The following is a 22,926-nucleotide window of genomic DNA, read 5'->3' as shown; positions in this document are numbered from 1 at the left end:
TTTGGGTAAAAGGCAGGACATGTACCTGTGTAGTTATATGTCCTGGTAGTGTAAAACTCCTAAATTCGTTTTTACACTACTGTGAGGCCTGCTCCCTTCATAGGCTAACATTGGGGCTGCCCTCATACACTGTTGAAGTGGCAGCTGCTGATCTGACAGGAGCAGGAAGGTCATATTTAGTATGGCCAGGATGGTAATACAAAATCCTGCTGACTGGTGAAGTCGGATTTAATATTACTATTCTAGAAATGCCACTTTTAGAAAGTGAGCATTTCTTTGCACTTAAATCCTTCTGTGCCTTACAATCCACGTCTGGCTGGGCTGGGTTGACAGCTCCTTGTGCATTCACTCAGACACACCCCAAACACAGGGTACTCAGCCTCACTTGCATACATCTGCATTTTGAATGGGTCTTCCTGGGCTGGGACGGTGGAGGGCCTGCTCTCACACAAAGGACTGCCACACCCCCTACTGGGACCCTGGCAGACAGGATTGAACTGAAAGGGGACCTGGTGCACTTCTTAGCCATTCTTTGAAGTCTCCCCCACTTCAAAGGCACATTTGGGTATAAAACAGGGCCTCTGCCCTACCTCATCAGACACTTGCTAGAGAAGAAACCTGAACCAGAAACTACATCCTGCCAAGAAGAACTGCCTGGCTGCTCAAAGGACTCACCTGCCTGCTTTCTACAAAGGACTGCTGCCTTGCTGTTGCCCTGCTGCTTTGCTGAACTCTTGTCTGGCTGTGAAAGTGCTCTCCAAGGGCTTGGATAGAGCTTGCCTCCTATTCCTTGAAGTCTCAGGACCAAAAAGACTTCTCTCTTTTACTTGGACGCTCCGTACATCGAAAATTTCGACGCACAGCTTGTTTCGCGGCGAGAAAAACGCCGCACTCAGACGCTGATCGACGCAACGCTCTTGGGACGATCGAAGATCCGACGCACGGCCTCGCAAGGACAACGCCGCCCGACCTCTAGAGGAGAAATCGACGCGACGCCTGCCGTGAGAACGTAATTTCAACGCGCAGCCCCGCAGATCGAAGTCTAGAGGAGAAATCGACGCGACGCCTGCCGTGAGATCGTAATTTCGACGCGCTGCCCCGCAGACCGACGCGCAGCCGGAGAACAAGCAGGAAAATCCACGCACAGACCCGGGACATCTGGTAATCCCCGCGATCCACAGAAAGAGACTGTCCGCGCGCCGGAAAACGACGCCCGACTTCCCCGCGTGGAAAATAACGACGCAAGTCCGTGTGTGCTGGGGAGAAATCGACGCACACACCCTTTTTCCACGCACCTCTTCTCTTGTGGCCCTCTGAGGAGATTTTTCCACGCTAAACCAGGTACTTGTGCTTGAAAGAGACTTTGTTTATATTCTAAAGACTTAAGACACTTTATATCACTTTTCAGTGATATCTCTACAATTTCCCATTGCAACTTTATTCTTTTTGACCTACAATTATCCTGATAAATATTATATATTTTTCTAAACACTGTGTGGTGTATTTTTGTGGTGCTATTGTATGATTTATTGCACAAATACTTTACACATTGCCTTCTAAGTTAAGCCTGACTGCTCGTGCCAAGCTACCAGAGGGTGGGCACAGGATAATCTTGGATTGTGTGTGACTTACCCTGACTAGAGTGAGGGCTTTTGCTTGGACAGGGGGTAACCTGACTGCCAACCAAAAACCCCATTTCTAACACATAGTAATACACGTGGGTCCCAGCCCGGAGGGCCCAAATGCATGTTGTCTGTATGCCAAATACTGATTTTTGTTGTCATAGGCTATTATGGATCAGTCTTGTGCGTCATGACATAAGCCTGTCTTATGGATTGCAGTGTTACTGGACCAGGAGAGGAGTCCAACACACTACTGTCATAGTGGTGGAAGGTTATCGCCTTCACCAAGGGATAAGCCAAAAGTGTGCAGCGGTGGCAGCATACTGTCTCTAAAGAAGGCTTGGCCTGGCAGTTCAAGATGAAGTATTCCTACTAATGCAGACATACGTCTGATTTGCATAAGGACGTTCTAGAGCGGCACACTGAACAAAAGTAATAATGTCTTGGCATGCTGCCCAAGTAATTACCGGCATCTTAGATTAATTTAGCGTCTAACTTACTCCTTTATTGTTTTTTTTTCAAGGGAGAAGGAAGAGACACAATTGAGGAGAACGAATAAACACAGTTGGGTAAAAGTATAAGCAGTGCATGAGCAGGTTAAGAAAGCACCAAAGAACTGGTTACAAAGCAGGGGTGAGTATCCTCTGAGGGAAATGACAACACCCATGCAAATATAATGAAATATTTAATGAAATACAAAAAAAAAAATAACACAATGACTTAAGAATGAGCCAGAATTATTGATGTAATCTGGTAGAGACTATATCTAGATTCAGATTCCTTACCTTTAATTTCTCCCCAGGCATCACACCCATCTGGAAAACTTTTGGTGAGCAGTACCCCTGTGCGGTGGTAGGTGGCCTTGATCGGCTCCGCATCTGTCATCGTCAGCTCTGGAAATTACGTTGCGGTCCCTATATAGGTGTCACCCTAGTGGGCTGACATCCGTTTCTATTCACAACTTTCCATGCCAGAAACGAGGAGCCATGAAGGACACTGACAGTGGTCTGTCAAAACTAGGGCCCTGAAAGGAAAGTCCCTTCCCCTAGAAATCCGTTGGCTGAGCGGGGAGTATGGATGGGCCGGTAAGAAATCTGCAGCTAAATATAGTTTCTACCAGATAAGGCATTACCGAAGGTAAGTACGTTTTCCATCTGATAGAGACTTCTAGCTGCAGATCCCTTACCTTTGAATAGATACTTAAGCAATACCTCCCCAAAGGAGGGTCTGCAAACCAATTTCAAATGAGAAAGTTCTGCAAGACAGAATGGGGAAAGTGCCCATCCCTACAGACCTGACTGTCCAGGCAGCAATGTTTGGCAAACATGTTCAGGGATTCCCGCGTTGCTGACTGACAGATGACCATGACTGGTACTCCGCGTGTTAACGCAGTGGTCGCAGCTTTAGGTCAGGTAGAATGAGCGTGCAAGCCCTCACAAGGTTACTTCTTGACCAGTGCATAGCAGATCTTAATGCAGAGTACAACCCATCTGCAGATGGCACGCTTCTACATGGCCTGACCTTTCCTTGCACCCAGATACCCTATTAAGAGTTGGTAGTCCACCCGGACCTCTTGTACAATTCAAGGTAGAACATCAACGCCCTTTGGGGGGTCGAGGCAGTGGAATCAATCTCTTCTCTTCCTTTGAAGGATGTGGGGGTGCATAAAAAGTATTTAAGGCGATAGATTGGCAAACAAGATAAGGTGAGGCCACTTTTGGCAGAAAAGAGGCCTTGGTGCAAAGCACCACTTTTTCAGGATAAATGGAAAGGTAAAGCAGATTAGATGATAAGGCCTGCAGCTCACTCAATCTGCAGGCAGATGTAATTGCCACAAGAAAAGCGGTTTTCAATGTGAAGTGACTGAGGGGATAGTTGTGAAGAGGCTCAAAAATAGCACATATCAAAAAGGTCAGAACCAAATTAAGATCCCACTGGGGCATAATGAATGGGGATGGGGATGGAGGGAAGAGATGAGTAAGACGTTTGAGGAACCTATGTACAATAGGAGACTTAAACAAGGAAGGTTGTTCAAGCAACCACAAAAAGGCAGAAACAGCAGATAAGTAGCCCTTAAGAGTGCTCAAAGCAGAGCTCTGCTGGGCAAAGGAAAGAATCAACAGGAGAACTTCTGAAAGAGGGCCAGAAAGGGGGTCAACAGACATGTCTGTATCCCATGCCACAAATTCCTTTTCCCAACAGGCGTTTACAGTTTTGGTGGTGGAAAGCCTGGCTGCCAAGACGTTACAGACTTCAGGAGGAATGTCAATAGCTGTCAACTGCTGCTGCTCAATCTCCACACAAGAAGGTGGAGAGTGGACAGGTTCAGGTGAAGAACCATTCCCTGCTGCTGGGACAGATGATCCTCCTTACGTGACAGTCTGATCAGAGGATCAATGGACATTCTCAGCAGGTCGGGATAACAGACTCTCCATGCCCAGTGCACAGCCACAAGGATTACTCATTCTCAGCAGAGGTGAACAGATCTAACCATGGATCTCTCCACTGCTGAGACCTCGTGCCACCTCAAGGTGGAGACGCCACATGTGATCAGCTAGTCATTTTCGGCTGAGTTTGTCTGCGCTGGTGTTCAGAGAGCCAGCCAGATGTTGATATGGTGTGATATATGATATAGGTTTATAAAGATCAACAAATGCCCGAGGGCATCTTGGAGCTAGGATATGCAAGGAAAGCGGTGAAAGACAGAAGCCTAACATTTAAGTAAAGCCTTGACAAGTACTGTAGTGCATACTGCCAGGTTTTCAGATGTTTCCTGAACCATGTCAGATTTGGCTGAGATTTTAACTGGATGTGGGCGTCTTATTCCAAAGTTTACACATTAAAAATACAACATTTCTGCCCGCCCCCAAAAAAAACTGTATTTCAATTGGGGATAATCACCCTTGTGGATGACACAGAACTAAGGGCCGTATACCAAGCGAAAGACTTCCTCAGGTACCCTGGGCATGTATTAAGTAGAGATTTGTAGGCCCAACAGAGTTCCTCTTCCTCAACATTCTTAGAAGGCAGAAACAAGTGGAAGAAAGTTTACTTATCTGATCAGAGAAAGTGAAATTGGAGTCAAAGATCACCCCCACATTATTATGTTTTTGAACAGGTAGAGGAAGGGTACCCAATTGTTGCGTCAACCAATAGGAATTCCACAAGGAAGAATCCTTACCAAAAAAGGAGGACTTGCGTTTTTTCTGAATTTAGTTTAAGGGAATTATGTTTATCTGACCCCTTCACTCATACCGCTGTTGAAGTGCTGCAAGACATCCTCCACATCACTAGAAGTCGACACCACACTTTGGGTGTTGTCAGCATAGAAAACAATTGTAAAGCCAATGTTGAAGCATCAGGGATATGCCCTGATGTTCCAGCCATGTCCAGAGGCGCAGAGCCTCCTGACAAAGGATCCACAACCACTGCTGGCCCTGTTTGTTGAAGTACCACATGGCGGTGGTGTTCTCCATGAACACCTGCACCATCTTTCTCTTGATAGAGGAAAGAAAGGCTTTCAATGCCATTTGGATCGCACGGAGCTCCAGCATGCTGATGTGCAGTTCTGCTTCTGCTAGAGACCAGATTTCTCTGATCTCCACCTCTCACAGATGGCTGCCCCATCCCAGGAGTGACATCTGTCACTACTATCAGATCTGGATGGGGGAGGAAGGTGGATCTGCCTGTGGCCGAATAGCAATTTGTTAACCACCAATGCAGTTCTTTTGCAGTTCCCCCACCAAATCTGGATCATGTCTGACAGAATCCCCTGATGTTGCACCCACTGGAACTGAAGGTCCCACTTTAGAGCCCGCATACGCCATCTGACATTCGTCACCAGCATGATGCCATTAGACCCAACAGCCTCAGAGTCAGTCCCAATGAAATCCAAGATAGAGGCTGAAACATCAGAATCACAGTCTGAATATACTGTACTCACTGCTCAGGACGATAAGCCTAATACTGCACAATGTCCAGAACAGCTGAGATGAAAGGAAGCCTCTGAGAGACAGTTAGGTTTGACTTTGGCACATTCATAGTGAACCCCAGCAAATGTAAGAGGTTTACTGCATTCTGGAGGAGGGAGACAAAAGCCTGGGGTGAGCCCTCCATCAAAGGCCAGTGGTCGACATAGGGGAAGACCGATACCCCTGATCTCCACAGGTGAGCTGCAGCCATCGCCATCTCCTTGGTGAACCCCTGAGCGACACTCTTAAGGCCAAAAGAAAGCACAGTGAACTGAAAGTGCTCACAGCCTACCATGAAACTCAAGTAACGTTTGTGGGCAGGCAGGACAGGGATGCGGAAATAAGCACCCTACAAGTCCAAATTTACCATACAGTCTCCTGGGTCCAAGGCAGACAAAACCTGAGCCAATGTGAGTATTCTGAACTTCTCATTCTCGAGGAAGAGACTGAGGGCTTGTAGGTCTAGGATAGAGTGAAGACTCTTGTCATTTTTGAGGATCAGAAATTAGCAGGAATTGCACCCAAGTGTTCTTCCGACACCAGAGCCTTTCCTTTGGGGCTCTTGGCCAGAGAGCCGCAACTCCCTCGCCGGAAGGATAAATGATCCTCTGTCATCAGGATGTATGATGGGGGTATGAGTGGAAGGTTAGTCTGAAAGGGGAGAGAGTAGCCCCTTCGGACGATCTGCAAAACCCACGTAGTCCACAGTAATTGTTGCCAGTGGGGGAAGTGATGCGAATCCTGCTGCCAACTGCGAGTCATTGGTGGAGGAGAGGCAGACTATGAGGATTTGGAGGCTGCTGCAGGGGACAGACTAACTAGGCCACTGGCCACCGGACCCACAAGCTGAGTGGGTCCTGAGCCATCTGCCACACAGAGGCTGGGCAATATGCGCAGCACTGTTGCTAGATGGGAACTGGTGCAGTTGGAAGTCCTTTCATTGCCACAAAAGGAGAGAACGGCAGGTTGGAGGGGACACCTCGAGGCTCAAGGACCTGGCCATAGTACAGGAATCCTAGAAGCACTCAAGCCCCGAATCTGCCTCGTCTCTGAAGAGACGGGTGCCATTAAAGAGCATGTCCATCAGGGAAGCTTAGACATCCCCCGATAAGCCATACATCCTCAGCCAGGCATGAAACCTCAGGGGCCACTGTTAAAACTGCTCTGCCTATTGAGTGTGTCATGTCCAGTCCACAACGGATCGTTAACTTCATATCCCATCAGCAAGAGCCTGAGAGATTACAGTCTGGGCCTCCTCCGGGACCATTGGCAGCACTTGCAAACAGTGTCCCACAGAGTGTGAGAAGACATATTCTTCCCAAATTAATCCAGCATTTTGGATTCCCTATGCAGGGAGCAGTAGGGAATGGGCCATAGGAAGTAAAGGCTTGGACCTCCAACTCTCAGGGGTGTGGTGTTGCGTAAGTAAACTTGGCTCCCCAGATGCAGGGAAACATCAGCAGGCAATCATCCTATTCACAGGAGCCTCTGTGCTGGGTTTGGACCAGGTACCCAGAAGGATATCCGTGAGGGCATCACTGAACAGGAACAGGGGTTTGGAGATGGAAGCTCCTGGCAACAGAAACTCTGTCAAGAGATTAATCTTAGCGGCCACTGAGGGTAGTGAAAGTTCCAGGATCTCAGCCACCCTCCTCACCACCATTGTATAAGAGGCTCTCTCCGCCATAGCCATGGTATGTGGAGAAGGCATACCAGTATCTGGAGATATGTCCAGTCTACTGTCTTCATCCAAGTCCTCATAGTAGTCCATTTCTTCTTTGTATGGCTAGTATTTTAAAGGGCCCAGAGACCCCTCCCCATTCTTCCCCGAGGCCTAGACCAATAGAATAAGGCTCACGATCCGAACAAGGAGGCTTCCGGAGTTGGGCAAACCCCATCTGGTTCAGTGAGGGATGACGTTGGTGGTGGCGTCGGAAGTGTCAGCATTAGGACCGGTGCCAGGGAAGGTTGAGATGGTATGACTGGCGCCGGTCTAGACCCAGAACTGGATCCGAGAGCCCATCGGTGCCAATGCCAAAGCCGCAGTGTGGAACCCAACTGTGTGCCCTCCAACCCCGTGGGGCCTAAAGGTGCTCTGGCAGGGTCAGACTGCCCAAAAATGAAATGCATGGCCTCATAAAATTATTTTAGTTGGGCTCCTAGTAACTTGGGGAGGCTCAGAGTCAGCCCAGGCACAGGTTCTGAAGAACGAGGTCTCTGATGATGAAGCTCCGCTCTGACTTTTTACTCCTTTTCTTATGCCTCGACTCACTTGATCGTCCAAGAACACTGAATTAGACAAGGAATTCGGACTCCGCGACCAGTCCCGGAACCTTCCTCTCAAACAAGACCTGTGCGCCATCAGCTTTAGAGACTGCTCCCTCAAAGCCTTCAGAAGCATGGCCCGGTATTTGGAGCACAACTTCAGGTTGTGTTCACGCTCCGAACACCACAAGCACATGAGGTGCGGATCCGTCATGGACATCTCCCGATGACAGGATCCACAGGGCTTGAAACCCGTCTTCCTAGATGCATCCCTTGACACACCAGGGGTGATCTAAAAAAGAAGTTTAACAAAAAGTAGTAAAAAGACCAGTCAAAAAGTGACAGAGGGGTAGCTCTCTTCAGATCAGCACTGACTGGCACAAATTGCTAATGGTGTTTAAATTGTGCTCTCCATGAAGAGATATTGTGATTTTGAGTCATATATGTGCAAAGCTTTTTGAACTTATGTATAAGGGTACAAATTTATGGATATCTAAGATTGCAAGATAATATTATAGAATTGTCTGCTGAAAATATGTGTGGTAGCACGTCAGGTTATAGGCTATAGCCCTAATTGGTTAAAGTCCTATGAAACCCTTAATATTCTGGTTGTGTATGAGAACTAATTTTGGGTAGTGGTGTTTACTCTTTGTGCAGAAGGATAGACAAGCTACCTTTAAGGGTAGGCTGCCGCTGGTCGTGTGATTGGAAGATTAAGTGCTTTTCCTTTTCTGTTCTTTAACCTGGCAGGCAGACAAAGGTTTCCTTGTTTGGGTAACTGGTACTGCATATTGCATTTCAGACCTCATTTTAAAACCATACTATGATTAGTTGTATTGGTATTAAGTGTATTATGAGATAGATTAAGATTACAATGGGTGCAATTTTGAATAAATCAGAGTTGTACCTGTGGGGAAGAAGCTCTGCCCCCAATTGGTACCTCTGCCATACAATGCTTTTGGACTATTGCTTACATACATGCCGGACATCCCAGTGAAAACCTTGCAATTGACTGGGGTTGGGGGCGGGGAAGACTGCCAGCTCCACGGCAGTCTCATCCCCACAGGGCTGGTGGGCCAACTGTCGGCCCGCCAACCTCAAAATGAGACCCTAAGTAGTGAATGAGAAAGAACATAAGAAAATATTAAAGCAACATATTGATAAGGCTGTGAACCACTGACTGGATGTACAATTGCGTTTATGGAAGAAAGCACGGTGACAGGAACTGCTAGAAACTGTAGGTGGTTTCAATGCGATTACTGACTAAGAGAAAAAAAAAGATAAAAATAAGAATGAGCAAGAAAAGAATGAGAGTTATTCTGATGAATAGGATGAATTAATAGACATTCTTTACTGAAGTTACACTACCTTCTTATAACAAGGCTCATGTGCAAGTACAGGTGGGATTTTAAGTATATCATAGATGATCATACTAGCATTAGATTATGATGCTTTGGTAGGGTAACCGACAGTGCCCCAGAATCATATACATGAGGTAGAAGGAAATCCTAGTATTCTCAGGGCACCAGACTGTTTTTGCATGACTAGTAGCAAATTGTTCAATTGAACTTTTATTGAATTTTAAAATGCATTTATTTGACTCAATGATTTCACAAAGCCATTAGATACGTACATTTAAATCTTGACAGAGAACAAAGTATAGCTTTTATTTGTGCCATCAAACTCCTACTTTGTACTTTGACACCTTGGATCACTTCTACAGATTACAATTTCGACAATTATCGATTTTAACGGCTCTGGAGCTATGAATAGTGACTAAACTCTCACACAGTAGCACTGAACGATTATTCCCTATGAAAGGTGTCAAAATGAACCTCTGAGTAAACCCTGAACCAAACTTCAGAGCTAGGAACAGGAGAGCCAAATGTGAGGAGTGAGGAGACAGAACCTAGTTTGTCTTAACAACTTGAGCCGAAAGTGATGGAGTGTAATACTTTCAAAGTCAAAGGGCGTTGGAAAGTCTGTCAGAAACTGGAACTTATAACGACAAAATTTAAACAACAAATAAAAATGATTTGTATTGTTGGGAGCAGAGGCAGGAAGACGTGCTCATCGTGGATATGAGAAATTGGCTAAAGAATTAAAATTGGATTTAAAACAAAAGAGAATTTATGAGTCAGATGAGAAAAGTGTGGTTTAACACAAATGAGTGGATCTTAATCCCAGACCAGTGCAAGAAAATCTCACAGGATTATTGGACAAGATAAATTGGAAGATGTAATGCAGTATTGAGAAGAATGAACAGAACCATCTTATATGCCTGCGGTGTTGAAAAAGAGAGGATCAATGAAAAACCTGAGAGTGATTCTGAATGTGAAATGGTTGTGAAAAAAGTTTCTGTTGGAAGAAATACAAGAAGAGCATATGTCCATGCACCATGGTCAATAAGTGATCTTTATACATATACGAAGAATTTCCTCAAACTCAGAGAGGGGCCCGAGAAGTAGTATACAGAGGTGGAAAATGGTGACCATTTTGAAACCACAGTTTGGACAGATTTGAATGCTTTATTTTCAATTGTCGTACTTTGAGATTTGTGGACTGAGTCTAAGGCCATAGCACAGTGACCAGAGGAACCACAGAGAGAATCCACTCGTAATAAGCTTTCTCGAATTGCTATGCAAAAATGTAATCAGGTTAGGAGCATTTGAAATCAAAGGTTCCCAGAAACAAGTAAGTTGGGTAGTGTTTGTGAGAGTGATGCAAAACCCAGATGAATCCGCGCATGTTTTGAGAGGTTTACACAGATTTACCGACAGCATATAGTGCAGTTGATGATCCCACAAAAGGAGGCAACTTGGCATTCCTTTCTGTTGTTGTGTTGGAAAGGTGCCCATAAATTAGTTTGCACATACAGCAAACAGGTCAAATCATTAGAGTTGCTGTTGTAATGCTAAAAGAAAAACATGAGGAAGGAAAAATTGATAGTAGCTCAAATTAAGTAGCTTTTACTTTTTTTTTTTTTTTTTCTTTTTTTTTAGAAAAGGGGTCAGGGCGTTTTTCATCCATCTGTTTTGGTACTGGTGCTGGAGGTAATGTACAAGGAAGTGGTGTGCAATATGTGCAACATGGAAAGGGTGGTCCTCATGTTAAAGTAGGAGATTTATTAGCAATTCCAAGACAATATTGTGACTAATAATGCACAGATGAGAAATGGTCCTTGCTATATTTGTAGGAAAACTGGACATTGGAAATAGAATTGTAGATTTCACCGTAAGTGATTTCAAAATGAGTCACAACTGGTTACCTAAGTGCAGCAGAATATCAATCAGATGGCACAGAATGGAATGACACAATCAATAGTCTCACACATATCAACGTCTGTGCGGAACATGAAAAAGCCAAGGCTATTTTTAAGTTTTATATACATTCAGCTCCGATCATGTCAGAGTCAATGAAAGGATTTCCATCAAATTGCAGCAGAAACCTTCAGTAACTGATAATGTTGCCACAACTTGCAGATGCACTTGAAGGACTGAGTTTGGCACAATGACATTGCCTGAGAGGAGAAGAGGACTGCATTCTTGGTGCAGTTCTAGAAGTAGACCAGTACAGCACTGTTGTGAAAGAAAAAAATAATGGCCATTGAGTTTCGTTTTTAATCTTTAAAGGTCACACCCACTCCACTGTTAGGCCGGTATAGGTTTCTAATATTCAAGCTTGTGGGAAAAGAATTCCAGTTGTAGGGGTTGGAAATAAACATGTCTAACAGGTTGTTAGCTAATGTCCTGGTAAAAACGTGTTCAATTATAAATTTATGTAAGTCCAGTTATTATCTTCGATTGTGAACACTTGTCTAAACTTAAATGTGTAATTTACTGCACACGAGATGGTGCCTTTATTCAGACAAAGGAAGAAGATTCATAGTTTAAAATAAATGGCAAGAAGTAAGAATTAAATAAATTGTTTCCAGGTCTTACAGCAGAAGACCTGAATTCAAATTTAAGACATGCTGTGAACAAGAAAGTAAGTAATTTTTCAGGAAAAAAACTGGGTTGATCAAAACTGCTGAGCCAGGGCCAATCACTGTAAAACCGAATACAATGTATCCCATAATTTTCAATTCAAGCGTCCTCATGAAGCAGAGGATGGGACTTCACCAATTATTGATAAAATGTTCTGCCTGTTATTGATAAAATGATTAAACAGGGCATTCTAAAACAAGTACCAAGGAGCAAGTGTAACTCTCCAATTACGAGACCAAAGAAGTCCAGTCGGAAATGGAGGGTAGTGCAGGACTTATGCAAAAAGTGAATGCTATAATGATTCCATGTTGTACTGAATTGTGCAGTAATATTGTGTCAGATTCCTGCAAAAGCAGAGTGCTTTTGTTACAGACTTGTGTCAAGTTTTTTTTATTGATTTTGTTTTTGGTTTGGGAACAGTTGGCTCTTGTCATCAGTGGATGCCAAACTTCTCCCTCACTGAACAGCCTTTATAAAGGCTGACCCACTGTGTTGTGGGGGACCCAGTGCCTTCGGGCAATTAATGCATGAAAGCCTTCCTGGAGACACTCCTGTTTTAGGAATGCCAAATTAGAAGAGATTTGTATTTATTATGCAATGAAAGAGACGGGTGCACACTTTCCTTTTTGACTCGGCAACATAGTGAACGAAAACGGCCCACTGCATATTTTTCTGCTATATAAGATCCACTGATCATTGCTGTCCTGGGGCACATGCAACTTCTTTGGAAATTGCTCGAAGTAAGACGATTGTTATCGAACACAGAATAATTGTGATGATTCCAGATTGAGTTGAGAAATTGCTGATTTGTACACAAACTCAGCATCTTAGAAACAGCTGTTTTACTAAGTATGAGCAAATATTTTAAGCAGCAGAGAATATGTCATGTAAATATGCAGTACCCTGAATCCCTCAACACTTCTACCGTTGCCAAAGTGGGACCTGGATGATGGGATAGACGAAAGTGACCATGATTGTACTGATGCGACATATTTGTGCACCATGCCAGGATCGGAAATATATTCAAAATGTAACACTCGCAAAAGCGGATTTGAATTTATTGGTTCTGTCTGATGGACCATTGTGGAACTCTTCTAGCAGAAATTGCAGTTTCCACACAATACCACATATATTTCGGAAGCAGCATACTTGTGTAATGTAACTTCAGCACAAGTAGCAGAATTCATCCTAATTACAAAAGCACGCTGAATGACCAATGGATTGAGTATTAACATCTATAGAGATATCCATTACGGTTTTGGAGTGGTCCATGACTTTGGCTAATTTTGGTCACAAAGTGGTTTCTTGACATCCACTGACAAACCAAGTAGAACAGAGCCACAAATTCTAGATTTACTGGAGGTCTCGCCATTCCCGATGTGCTGCACAATAGAGCGGAGTTGACAGTTTCAATGAGCAATACATTTGAGGGTGAAGTTGCAAGGTACTGCGCTATTGCATCTGGTACAGTAGGAACAAATGAAAAATCAGAATGTGAAATGGAAATTCTAAACAGTTTCTTGTCAATGCCAGTTGAGCCTATTGATGTGCGTAGGGAACTACAAAAAGTGTCAGATGAAGAAAAGAAAACATGGGGAAAGTAGGATGTTAAAAAGACGTAAATGATATCTGTATGTCAAGATTTGTATTGCTAGTTTTTATTATGTTGCCAATGATAAGGTACCTTACACAGACCTACACACATTGGACGTAATGCTATGGTTAGGACTTTTAACAGGTTTGGGGTCAATCCCCATTTCAGAATTAATGCAGATAATTTGTGTCAAAGATAAGTCACCTGTCAGCAGGTAAATGTTGGAGGGGTCTAGTGTGACCATGAGTCACATAAAAAAAAACAGAATCATAATGTATTTGTAATCTTATATAAGAATACACATAGATTTTGTTGAAATGCCCTTGTGCAATGACCTAAAGTATATCCTACTGGATTGCTTGTTAAGGTGGATGGAGGCATACTACCAGACAATATGATGTCCTTGCTAAAGCCAAATTTTATTAAGGGAATTCATCCCTAGATTCAGGTTGCCTACATCGCTAGAGTCAAACAGGGGAACTCATTTTAAACACAAGTTCACAAGAGTCCTTTACATAGCACTGAAAGTGGAGCAGAAAGTCTACTGTGTATACCATCCAGAAGCATCAGGAATTGTAGAGAGGGTTAAATGTACCCTGAAAGCAAGGTTTGCCAAGGTATGTATGTTAACACCATTGAAATGGCCAGAAGCCATTTCCTTAGTCAGAATGAGAAAGAGGAACACACCTAACAGACTACAGGTGTTTCTCCCCAAAAAACGTTGATGGGATGAGCGTAGAGGATTCCTGGTATTCCTTCAGCTGCGCGTGTGAGTATTATTGATCTTTTTCTGAATTACTGCAAAGATTTGGTACACTCAATAGCTTCAGAGGTGAATCTGGATACGCCTCTGAAAAGTGAATGGCCTTGCCACAACCTAGAAACTGGTTGACTGGATGGTGGGGAAGGAACATGATCATAAAAATTGTCTGGTGCCTCAATAGAAATTCCCTAAACAGGTGAGCTTGGTGACAAAAACTCCAGTGAAGTGTAGAGTTTTGCCACACTGGATCCACATACCTCACATGAAGAGAAGACTGCAGATGAAGAAAAGGTGACACAAACAAACTAATTCACAGTGGTGAAACTCAAGTTCACTAAGTGGATCCAGATTTGGGAGAACAAAGGGTTCAATGAGACCAAGAGCAACAACAACAAAATCAAAAATAAGAAAATCAAACTTTGAGAATTGAAGATGTTCCAGTTGCAAGTTGTGTAAATTAAGAAACAACTGAAGATGGAAACACGGCAAGTTGGACAAATTAACTGAGGATACAAGCTGATTGAGTTGGCAGTCTAAAGGAAACTGGAGAAAAAACTGCTGAAACAGTGATCAATCTGAATTACAGATTCTGAAAAGTCCAAAGAGCAACAAGAATTAGTGTGCCAAATAAGAAGTGCAGAGCTACTGAATCGGTATATTTGGCAAAGATTAAACCAGAGAAGAGAGATACTAATATGAGAGATTATTGATTTCAGTTGGAGGAACCTCCATGAAGAGACATGGACTGGAAACAAGGCGATTAACATTGAATATATTTCTGATGGAGGAAAACAACTGAAGTTTTTATGCTTTGAAAAGAACATTTTAGTTTTTTGAGTTTTCATAGTGTGTCTGCATAACTCTTAGATCAGAGTCTTAGAGATTTTTGTTTAGACCTCCATTTATAATAGTAATAATGACTCCTTTTGTAGGAAATTACCTTTGTACCTTAGGTACCAAGCTGAAACCAGTTTTATGTCTGTTTTGAATTTTATAAACTGATCTGCTCAATTATATACCTGCATCAAACTGAAATTATTTATATCAAACTGCTAATCTCTCTAAAGAACTTTTTTGAAATTTTGCACCTTGTTTGCGGACTCCGTTGTTTCTAATATTTTTGAGGAGTAGTTTAAGAAAGAAAATGGACTATGTGTACAGAAAGATTTTGTTTAGCTTTAAGAATGTTTTTACGATTTTCAGTTTACTAGTTTCAATTGGTATAGTAGTGAGTCTGTATTATCTGTTTGAGAATGCTTCAAATTACAAAAATATATCAAAACATGATGTTACAAGTTTAGATCATTGAGGAGGTTTGAAATGTGTTTGAGGAAGGGAGACGAAGACAAGAAAAAGCGATCAAAATACTATACTGTCGCTGAAAGAAAGACGGAAGGTAAGAGTTCGGGATAGACCAACCCAAAGAATACCAGAGTAAGGGGAAACACGTCAGAGAGAAAACAATCTAACAAAGGACTTGATGCCCATGCGCAGTATCACCGAGAGGAGTCACTTGATCTCATGACTAGAAAATACTCTGAACAAAATAACTTGCAACACTCCGAGCCCAACAATAGATGGCGAACTTATGCAAAGCATGTGTATCTACAGTCACACATGCCATCGAACATAAGGTTATGACTTTCAGGTTTTTCCATTTACTTTTCTATTTACCTGGACCTTTTCCCAAGGGCCAACATAGCACATAGATCGAACCTCTCAGCTTTCTGGTGGGAGTAGCCCATGACGGCTCCCTCCACCAAGACCTCTTCAGTTACTTATCTGAGACTAACGCAAAAGTAGACTTTAGTGTCAAAATAAGCAGCTGAAATTTTAAAAAGTAAATAAAACATTGCGGTACAAAAGATACCCATTCACTGGATTCCATACAGAGAATCCTCACTCCACACATTTATTCTTAGTTGGCTACTACAGCAGGTTGCTCTTCCATAGACTGTGGAAACTGACACCAATGGCTCTAGCAGATCTCAGCGTATGAGGTGTGGTCAAGCAGTAGAGCCAAGAGATTCCATATAATTTCAGGATCTGCCACTACACTAAAGATATTTAAGAGCTGAATCCTACAATGTGCTGTGAAACCCAGGCCCTGAAGAGTGGAGTTCAATCTTTCCTGCTGACGGAGCCATCTTTATAATAAATGAAACACACTGAGCAGAAGAGTCCTTGTTAGTCTTGTTTCTAGCCCCGTAGCCATAAGATGATTCCCAGATCTTTATACATTTCATGGAAGTCAAACTGCAGGCCTCATATGAGGCATTGAGGGTGATTTCACTGCAAAATATAAGCCTGGGGTAGCCAATATCCAGAACTTTCCACTTCTGCTACATACTGTCTTCATTGTCTACGTATATCAAGGCTGGCAGATATTCAACTGGCATTTTACCTGAAAAGATCACTTACAGTTGCAAATTCCACCCACTGGCCTAACATTGTCACGAGTATTCACAAAGCTACTGGTTCTTGCCCTGTTGTTTAAAGGAAAAGCCATGAAACGAGTTTGCATCAGTCTCCAGTGCTATGGATTTCTGTTAAACTAAGAAAAATCCAACATCAAGTGACCTGGGAACTTTAATTGACCAGCTATACTTTGTAGTCAACGTGGCAATGTACTGGGCACAAAATCCCCGCTGAGAATATGGGTAAAATTGTTGCTGAAACTGTGGCCTGGATATGTACTGCCCGCTTCCTTTGCCTCGAAAGGGAGGGAACTTCTTCTGTTGCAAGTTTTCCAGTGATTTAGCGGTATCTGTGTCCGATTTGATGAATCGCAAGGCCTCGTTCATGTGTTTCGCAAAGAGGAACTCTCCTTTGAATGGCATGTCCAAAATCTTGGCTTGCACCTCTGGACTGAATGTTGTGGCTTTTAGCCATCCTTAGTGTCTAAGGACCACAACCCTGGCCATTTGCCTAAACGTCGTGGAAGAAATGCCCATAGCCACATCTATAATATCCGGAGAGGCCATTTCACCTTTCACCGGGATCTCCCTTGCCTCTTTTTTCTTATGCTCTGGAAGGCAGTCAAGCAGCAACAAGATGCCTGACCTCATCTGTGGGTCATATCTCCCCAAGATTGTCATGGCATTATAGGCTCTGATGGAAGTGGCCACCATTGTGGCGAACCTCTTACCTATATTGTAAGCCAGCGGCCTTCTTTAACAGGAGGAGCTATGCATGGCAACACATGGTTCTTTGCCACCCTTTGAGCAGCCTGCATGATAACCAAGTCTGGCCGAGGATGACGAATGAGACAGGTAGGAGAACTTTCGGACGCCTTGTATTTTTTGTCCAGATTTGGAATGACAGCAGGCAGACACACTGGTGTTTTCATTAATTTTACCGTCATTATCAGTGGGATTTAACAAGTTCTCCCTCTTCCACTTGTTGGTCATCGCTGTCTAGCAGATTGCCTAGAACTATTGAAGGCGGAATTGGCTTTTCCTTTTAAAGTCTAGGAGTGCTATGCTATGAGGGAGTTGCAGGAAGCGCTTCCTGTCTCGCTAAAGGCAGTTGAGCTGGGTTGGCATCTGGAAATCTTTTACAGTAATCATTAAGCATGAGGCGCAAGTCCGTAACCAGTGCTATAGGAATATTGATAGAAAGTTACTGAGCATGATGTTCTTCTTCCTCATAAGGTTAGTGTTCTTGAAACTTATCTACTTGCTGCAAAGAATGATCTCTATCTGTGAAGGAGCAGTCCCCTTCCATATACGATGAACTAAAGGATACCTTTAGTATCCTCCTCTTCCTCAGATTCTTGACATTTTACCCTTGACTGGGAAGAGCTTTAAGCAGGGACAAACATACCCTCATCCTCTGACTCCTGACATTCCGGGAGCCTACCTGGAAGCACTAGTGAGACTGCAGGTAAGCTTTTTGGCATCTGAGGAGTCCTGGGTCCCTGAATTAAGTGTTTTCCTACCGTCGACAGGGTTATCGATGGCGGAACAACCGATAATCTTCCTGGAAGGTGGAGCAGTGGATGTCGTCCCCAAAGGGGGTGTGGTTGACGAGGAAATCTTTGTCAGTGGGGGAAGGTCTGGCAGATGTCAACATGAAGTCATCGTCACTACCCTGGTCGACGAAGCTACTGTCGTCATCACTTTGATTGTCGATGTGGTGGAAGCGGCAGTAGACAGTGCTGGAGATGATGTAGCTGTTGTCGATGGTAGCTTCGTCAACAGCACCACTGATGTGTGAGATTGTCCTCAGGAGATTTCCTTGAAAGGAGTTTGAGGAGCAGGAAAATGAAGGGCCAGCATTGTCCTTTTTCTTCCTTTTCTCCTCACTGGTCTCTCCACTGTGAGATCCAGTTTTTTTGGATTCTCTGTGAGGAAGATGTTTCTCCTCCTTTTCTTTTTCCAGCAGTAGAAGCCTTTTCCTCACTCTCAGTCTGATTCAGACAGCCGCCTTCTTCTGAAGCCACAGATGCAGACGTACCTCTCCGTCTTTGAGGGTTTTTGCTGAAAAAGTATGACAGTACGTGCAATCCTTGGGCTGATGTTCAGGCTAAAGGTAGGACAGGCATTCTTTGTGTGGTTCTTCTGACTATAGTCTAGATTTCCCAGGGCTTAAAAAGCCCTTTTTTAGATTCAGGCATTTTGTGTTTAAAATACAAAGGCAATCACTGCTACAAGAGTACCTCAGGTGATGACAGTAGTTGTACAGAGTAACTGGAAGTTGCAGGTCAAAAGGTTCACAGTTACTGAGAAGAGCTCAGGGAGACTCCCTATCACACGGACGTGCAGTAAGAAATCTGAGGTATGGTGTAGTGGATCTACAGGTGTGGAGTGCTTCAGGGTCGCTGCTCTGATTGGTTGAAGTTTGGGTGTATTATATCAATGGGAATGGGTTTTTCTATATGGAGTTTAATACTAATACTTTAGCACTGATTTTTTTTTTTGTGTTACCATGGGACTCCCACCATGACAAAGGGGAGGATTCAAGCATGTGAATCTATAAAAGATACAGTGCTGGAGAACATCCTGCCACCAACCTAAGTGGTGAAGAATGCCACTTAGAGCTAGAAGTTGTCTCAGTCCTTACAATGCAACAACTAAAAGAAAAGAGACCACTCTGACTTTAAAAGAACTGATAGTGGTTGTAACATGGAGGTTCAAAGGTGGAGTACCTAGAATGGTGATCCTGAAGTAAGTCAGATCTAGCAAGATCAGTTGGATTGCCATTACAAGAAAATTCGATTTTACATAAAGGAAATAAGGTTCGATTCTGGACTAACATCAATTAGGGATCCCAACAAAGAAGCAGAGCATAGAAGATAATTAGAAAAGAATCCATTAACCAAAATTCGGACTCATGGAAAAATACAAAGGGAACTGCTAACATGAAGTCGAACGATGCCACCTCCTGACAAACACAGGTACTGCTCAAAAATCTTTCGGATTCAGTCTGACACCTGGGGATACTCTAAAGAAAGGAATCTCTTCCAGATTGTAGATATTAAGGGCTGCCATTGGGGTCATGCCATCCCTTTAAAAATAAAAAAAAAGACCCAGCTCCCTAGCAGGTTACTGGGTTGTACTGCTGAGCCTGCGGCTACAAACTATAAGCAACGTGGCAGAATTCAGAATATACGGTGTCATCATGCCAAGTGCTCACGTTATGCTTGTAATTAAGAGATTTACCTTGTCATATCATTTGTTTTAATGATATAATATACTATTGAAGTGTGGTCACATGCGTAAGCTGGGACCACCTAAATATAAAATTTGTAATAGGACCATCTTTTCCTTCAACTAGCCCTAACTCCAATTTCACACCCATGAAAGTGCTTTGTGCAGATCTATAAAGTAGCTAGTCGTCTGGAAGGAGGTGATATTTGATTTGTTTTTACTAAGATGACGCGACCCAAAGCTAACGCAAAAGTTTAAGCATTCCTCTATCATGACAACAGAACCAGAGAAAAGACCGAGGAAAGCTGCACTGTAGAATTCATCTAGAAACATTAAAATGCATCAGTAAGCTTTTGTTAACAATCGATGTGTTCATTTTGACCACGAATCATCTGCAACAAATGCATGTAATTTTGTTGTCCATCATTCAACAGCAGATTAAACAGAGTGCACAGATATGAAATGGCAATACACAAACATGTGTGATATAGTTTAAAAAGACAATTGCCACCATGTGATCAGTACCCCAAAATAGCAATACAGGCTAGTGAAGGATTTTGAATGCATTTCAAAACGTAATTTCTGAAAGGGATACTGCATCTTCAGCAAATGTATAGGAAATAAGGTGCCCAGTTTCTACTTACAGGTAGTAGGAGTAAGAGTAGTAGCTCCTCCTGGCAAGCAAATCACAACAATGGGGGAAAGAGAAGCAATGGTGAATGAGAAGCATGAACCATTCACATTAAACAAAGCAAAACAAGTTATTATTTCTATTCCTCCATGCACTGATTCGAGTGTACATAGCCATGCAATTTTAAATATCACAACGGAGCAAGAATAAGATAAATTGCAGCAGTCACATGCAACATTTTAGTTGGTGCCCAAAAAAATTACAATAAATAAAACTGAAAATTGGATGGCTTGTGTATTTTCAGCATGCAGCTCAGTAACTAAGATTGATCAAAATGTGTACTAAATGTTATGAAGTATGGAACGCGTGTGCATGAAAACTAGATGCATGTATAGTTGCCACTCTTTAGTTGCACAATCATAACTTTTGTGGTACAGATGCATGTCATGAAGAGCATGAAAACATTTTGAAGGATTGTTACTGCTATTTATTATTTACACATACACTTTTCAATGCTGTACATAAACCTATTTTCAAAGTCTACGTGCACACCCGGACAAACCATACTTGAACTCAGATATTTCCAGCATACATGTTTTCAACAGATTAATTATGCAAATGACCACAAACATTTATGCTGTTCACTTTAGTAACTTTATAAAAAGTACAAATGAGCCATTGTTTCATTCATTCTTCGGAAAGGATATGTGGATGCACACATGCCAAGTATTTAGGACTATTTACTGAAGGAACACAAAACAAGGGAGGGAGAAATGAAGCAGAACTAGAAACAAATCAGCTACACATAAAAGCAATGACATTGCAGCTTAAAGATGCAGTATCCCTTTTCGGAAACAGTTTAACAACTGCACAAATAAGAACAATTCTTCAAGATGCTTTCTTTGCTTCCAGACATATTTGTACTAAAGCGGGGAAGGCACAAAGCTAAAAAGTGCACTCATTTTTGTCAGTCGAGAAGTGTTGTCATCGCGATTATGTTCTGCCAGGTCTGATGGAGATTAGAAAATACGTTCTGGAATACACAAACAAGCCCTGTAGAACAGGGGTGTCCAGCGTCGGTCCATGGAGGCCAGGTCCATGGCAGGTTTTCAAGATGGTAAAGCAATGTGAATAAATTACATTAGGGTTCATGTACACAAAATATCCTGAATGTCTAAAGTGAATGCAGTCCTCCATTCTGAACTCTGGGCACCTCTGATGTAGAAGAACCAAGATTGATTTTGACAAACGTCTATGCGCTGTGGAAAGATACCAATTTTCTATAAAAGGGATACTACATCTAAGGTTCACTGGGAAGGCAAGCTGAAAACTGTACACATGTAAAATAAACGTTTCCATTTACCCAAATCAGATTTGTCAGTGTAATTTACACATTGTGTGAGCACAGATGATGTTATACCCAAATAAAAAAGCCTTGCCGTTAAGGCCATTATTACCCCCCACCCCCAAAAGGAATTACATCTGATTTAACTGATATCAAATTGTATTTTGTATATCTATGCTGGGGGATGGTGAGTCACAGCAAACTAAACAATTATTCGTTTGTTCTAGGAGTGGAAGTCGTAAGAGTGAAGCGGAGAAGGTGAAAGGGGGCAGACTGGAGAACGCACATGTGCAGGAGACCAGCATCAAAGCAATCACGGGGGCATATCTGCAAGCAGTACAGCTGTTTCGCAGAAAACCTCGGTCACACATCCTGGATGAATGGCCTTCCGCTAGTTTCAGTATAGCGCTTGCCGATCAGATACTAAATTAATTTCAGAAAGAATATTTTTTACTGCCACCATTAAATAAAGCGTCTGTTTTTTTTTTTTAATACAAAATCAGATCTCCAGATTTTTTAGAATTGTATGAGAAACTTACAAGTTTGTGAGGTGGGGGATCCGGCCTTATACAAGAGAATCATCTTTCAACAATACATTGAGATGTTTTATTTGTACTACTGTAAACTAACCTAATTCTGGCACAGCCACAAAAGGGGTAACATATTGTACGAAGGGCGTACTTTAGGAACAAGGGTTTAAGTGGGGCCTCTGTACTTCAGAGCCTATTCCCTCTTCCTCCCAGGATGCCTTATGGTGTTCTCGCTAACCACAAATGAAAGTAGGGCATGAATGAGCGTATGTATGGCTAAACCACTCGATACACTAACTCGACTACAACTTGAGCGACAAAGCGCGGCTGTATGGTCAACTAAAGGAACCAAATGGTATCGGTCAGAAATTTTGGTTCATTGATTCTCATCCAATTTTTTTTGTCTTTTCAAAAATAATGAAAAATATCTTATTGCCTTAACACTTTTAGTAGACGAGTTTGAAACGTTATGAGCGCTAGATGCAAATGTGGTAATTGTCAACTACAAGAGTAGACAACAAAAATGAACGCAGTGCTGGGGAGGGCACATATGAAGCTAACTTAAAGA

General features: G+C 42.8%; 1 protein-coding gene across 8 annotated transcripts in view; it reads right to left on the bottom strand.

Moving 5' to 3' along the window:
- PTPRK (protein tyrosine phosphatase receptor type K) overlaps positions 1-22,926 on the bottom strand; it is a 1,183,996-nt gene that overhangs the window by 152,186 nt on the left and 1,008,884 nt on the right. For 5 of the 8 annotated variants that reach the window (XM_069234833.1, XM_069234830.1, XM_069234836.1 and 2 more), the window contains one exon: positions 20,497-20,526. The exons of the other annotated variants lie outside the window; for them this stretch is intronic. In XM_069234833.1, the coding sequence (XP_069090934.1) occupies positions 20,497-20,526 (30 nt within the window). The remainder of the gene's footprint in view (positions 1-20,496; positions 20,527-22,926) is intronic. 8 annotated transcript variants of the gene reach the window in all.

This window comes from Pleurodeles waltl, chromosome 5, assembly GCF_031143425.1.
Source record: "Pleurodeles waltl isolate 20211129_DDA chromosome 5, aPleWal1.hap1.20221129, whole genome shotgun sequence".
Lineage (NCBI taxonomy): Eukaryota > Metazoa > Chordata > Amphibia > Caudata > Salamandridae > Pleurodeles > Pleurodeles waltl.
Note: the sequence above shows the minus strand (reverse complement) of the source record. Positions and strands in the feature narration are given on the sequence as shown.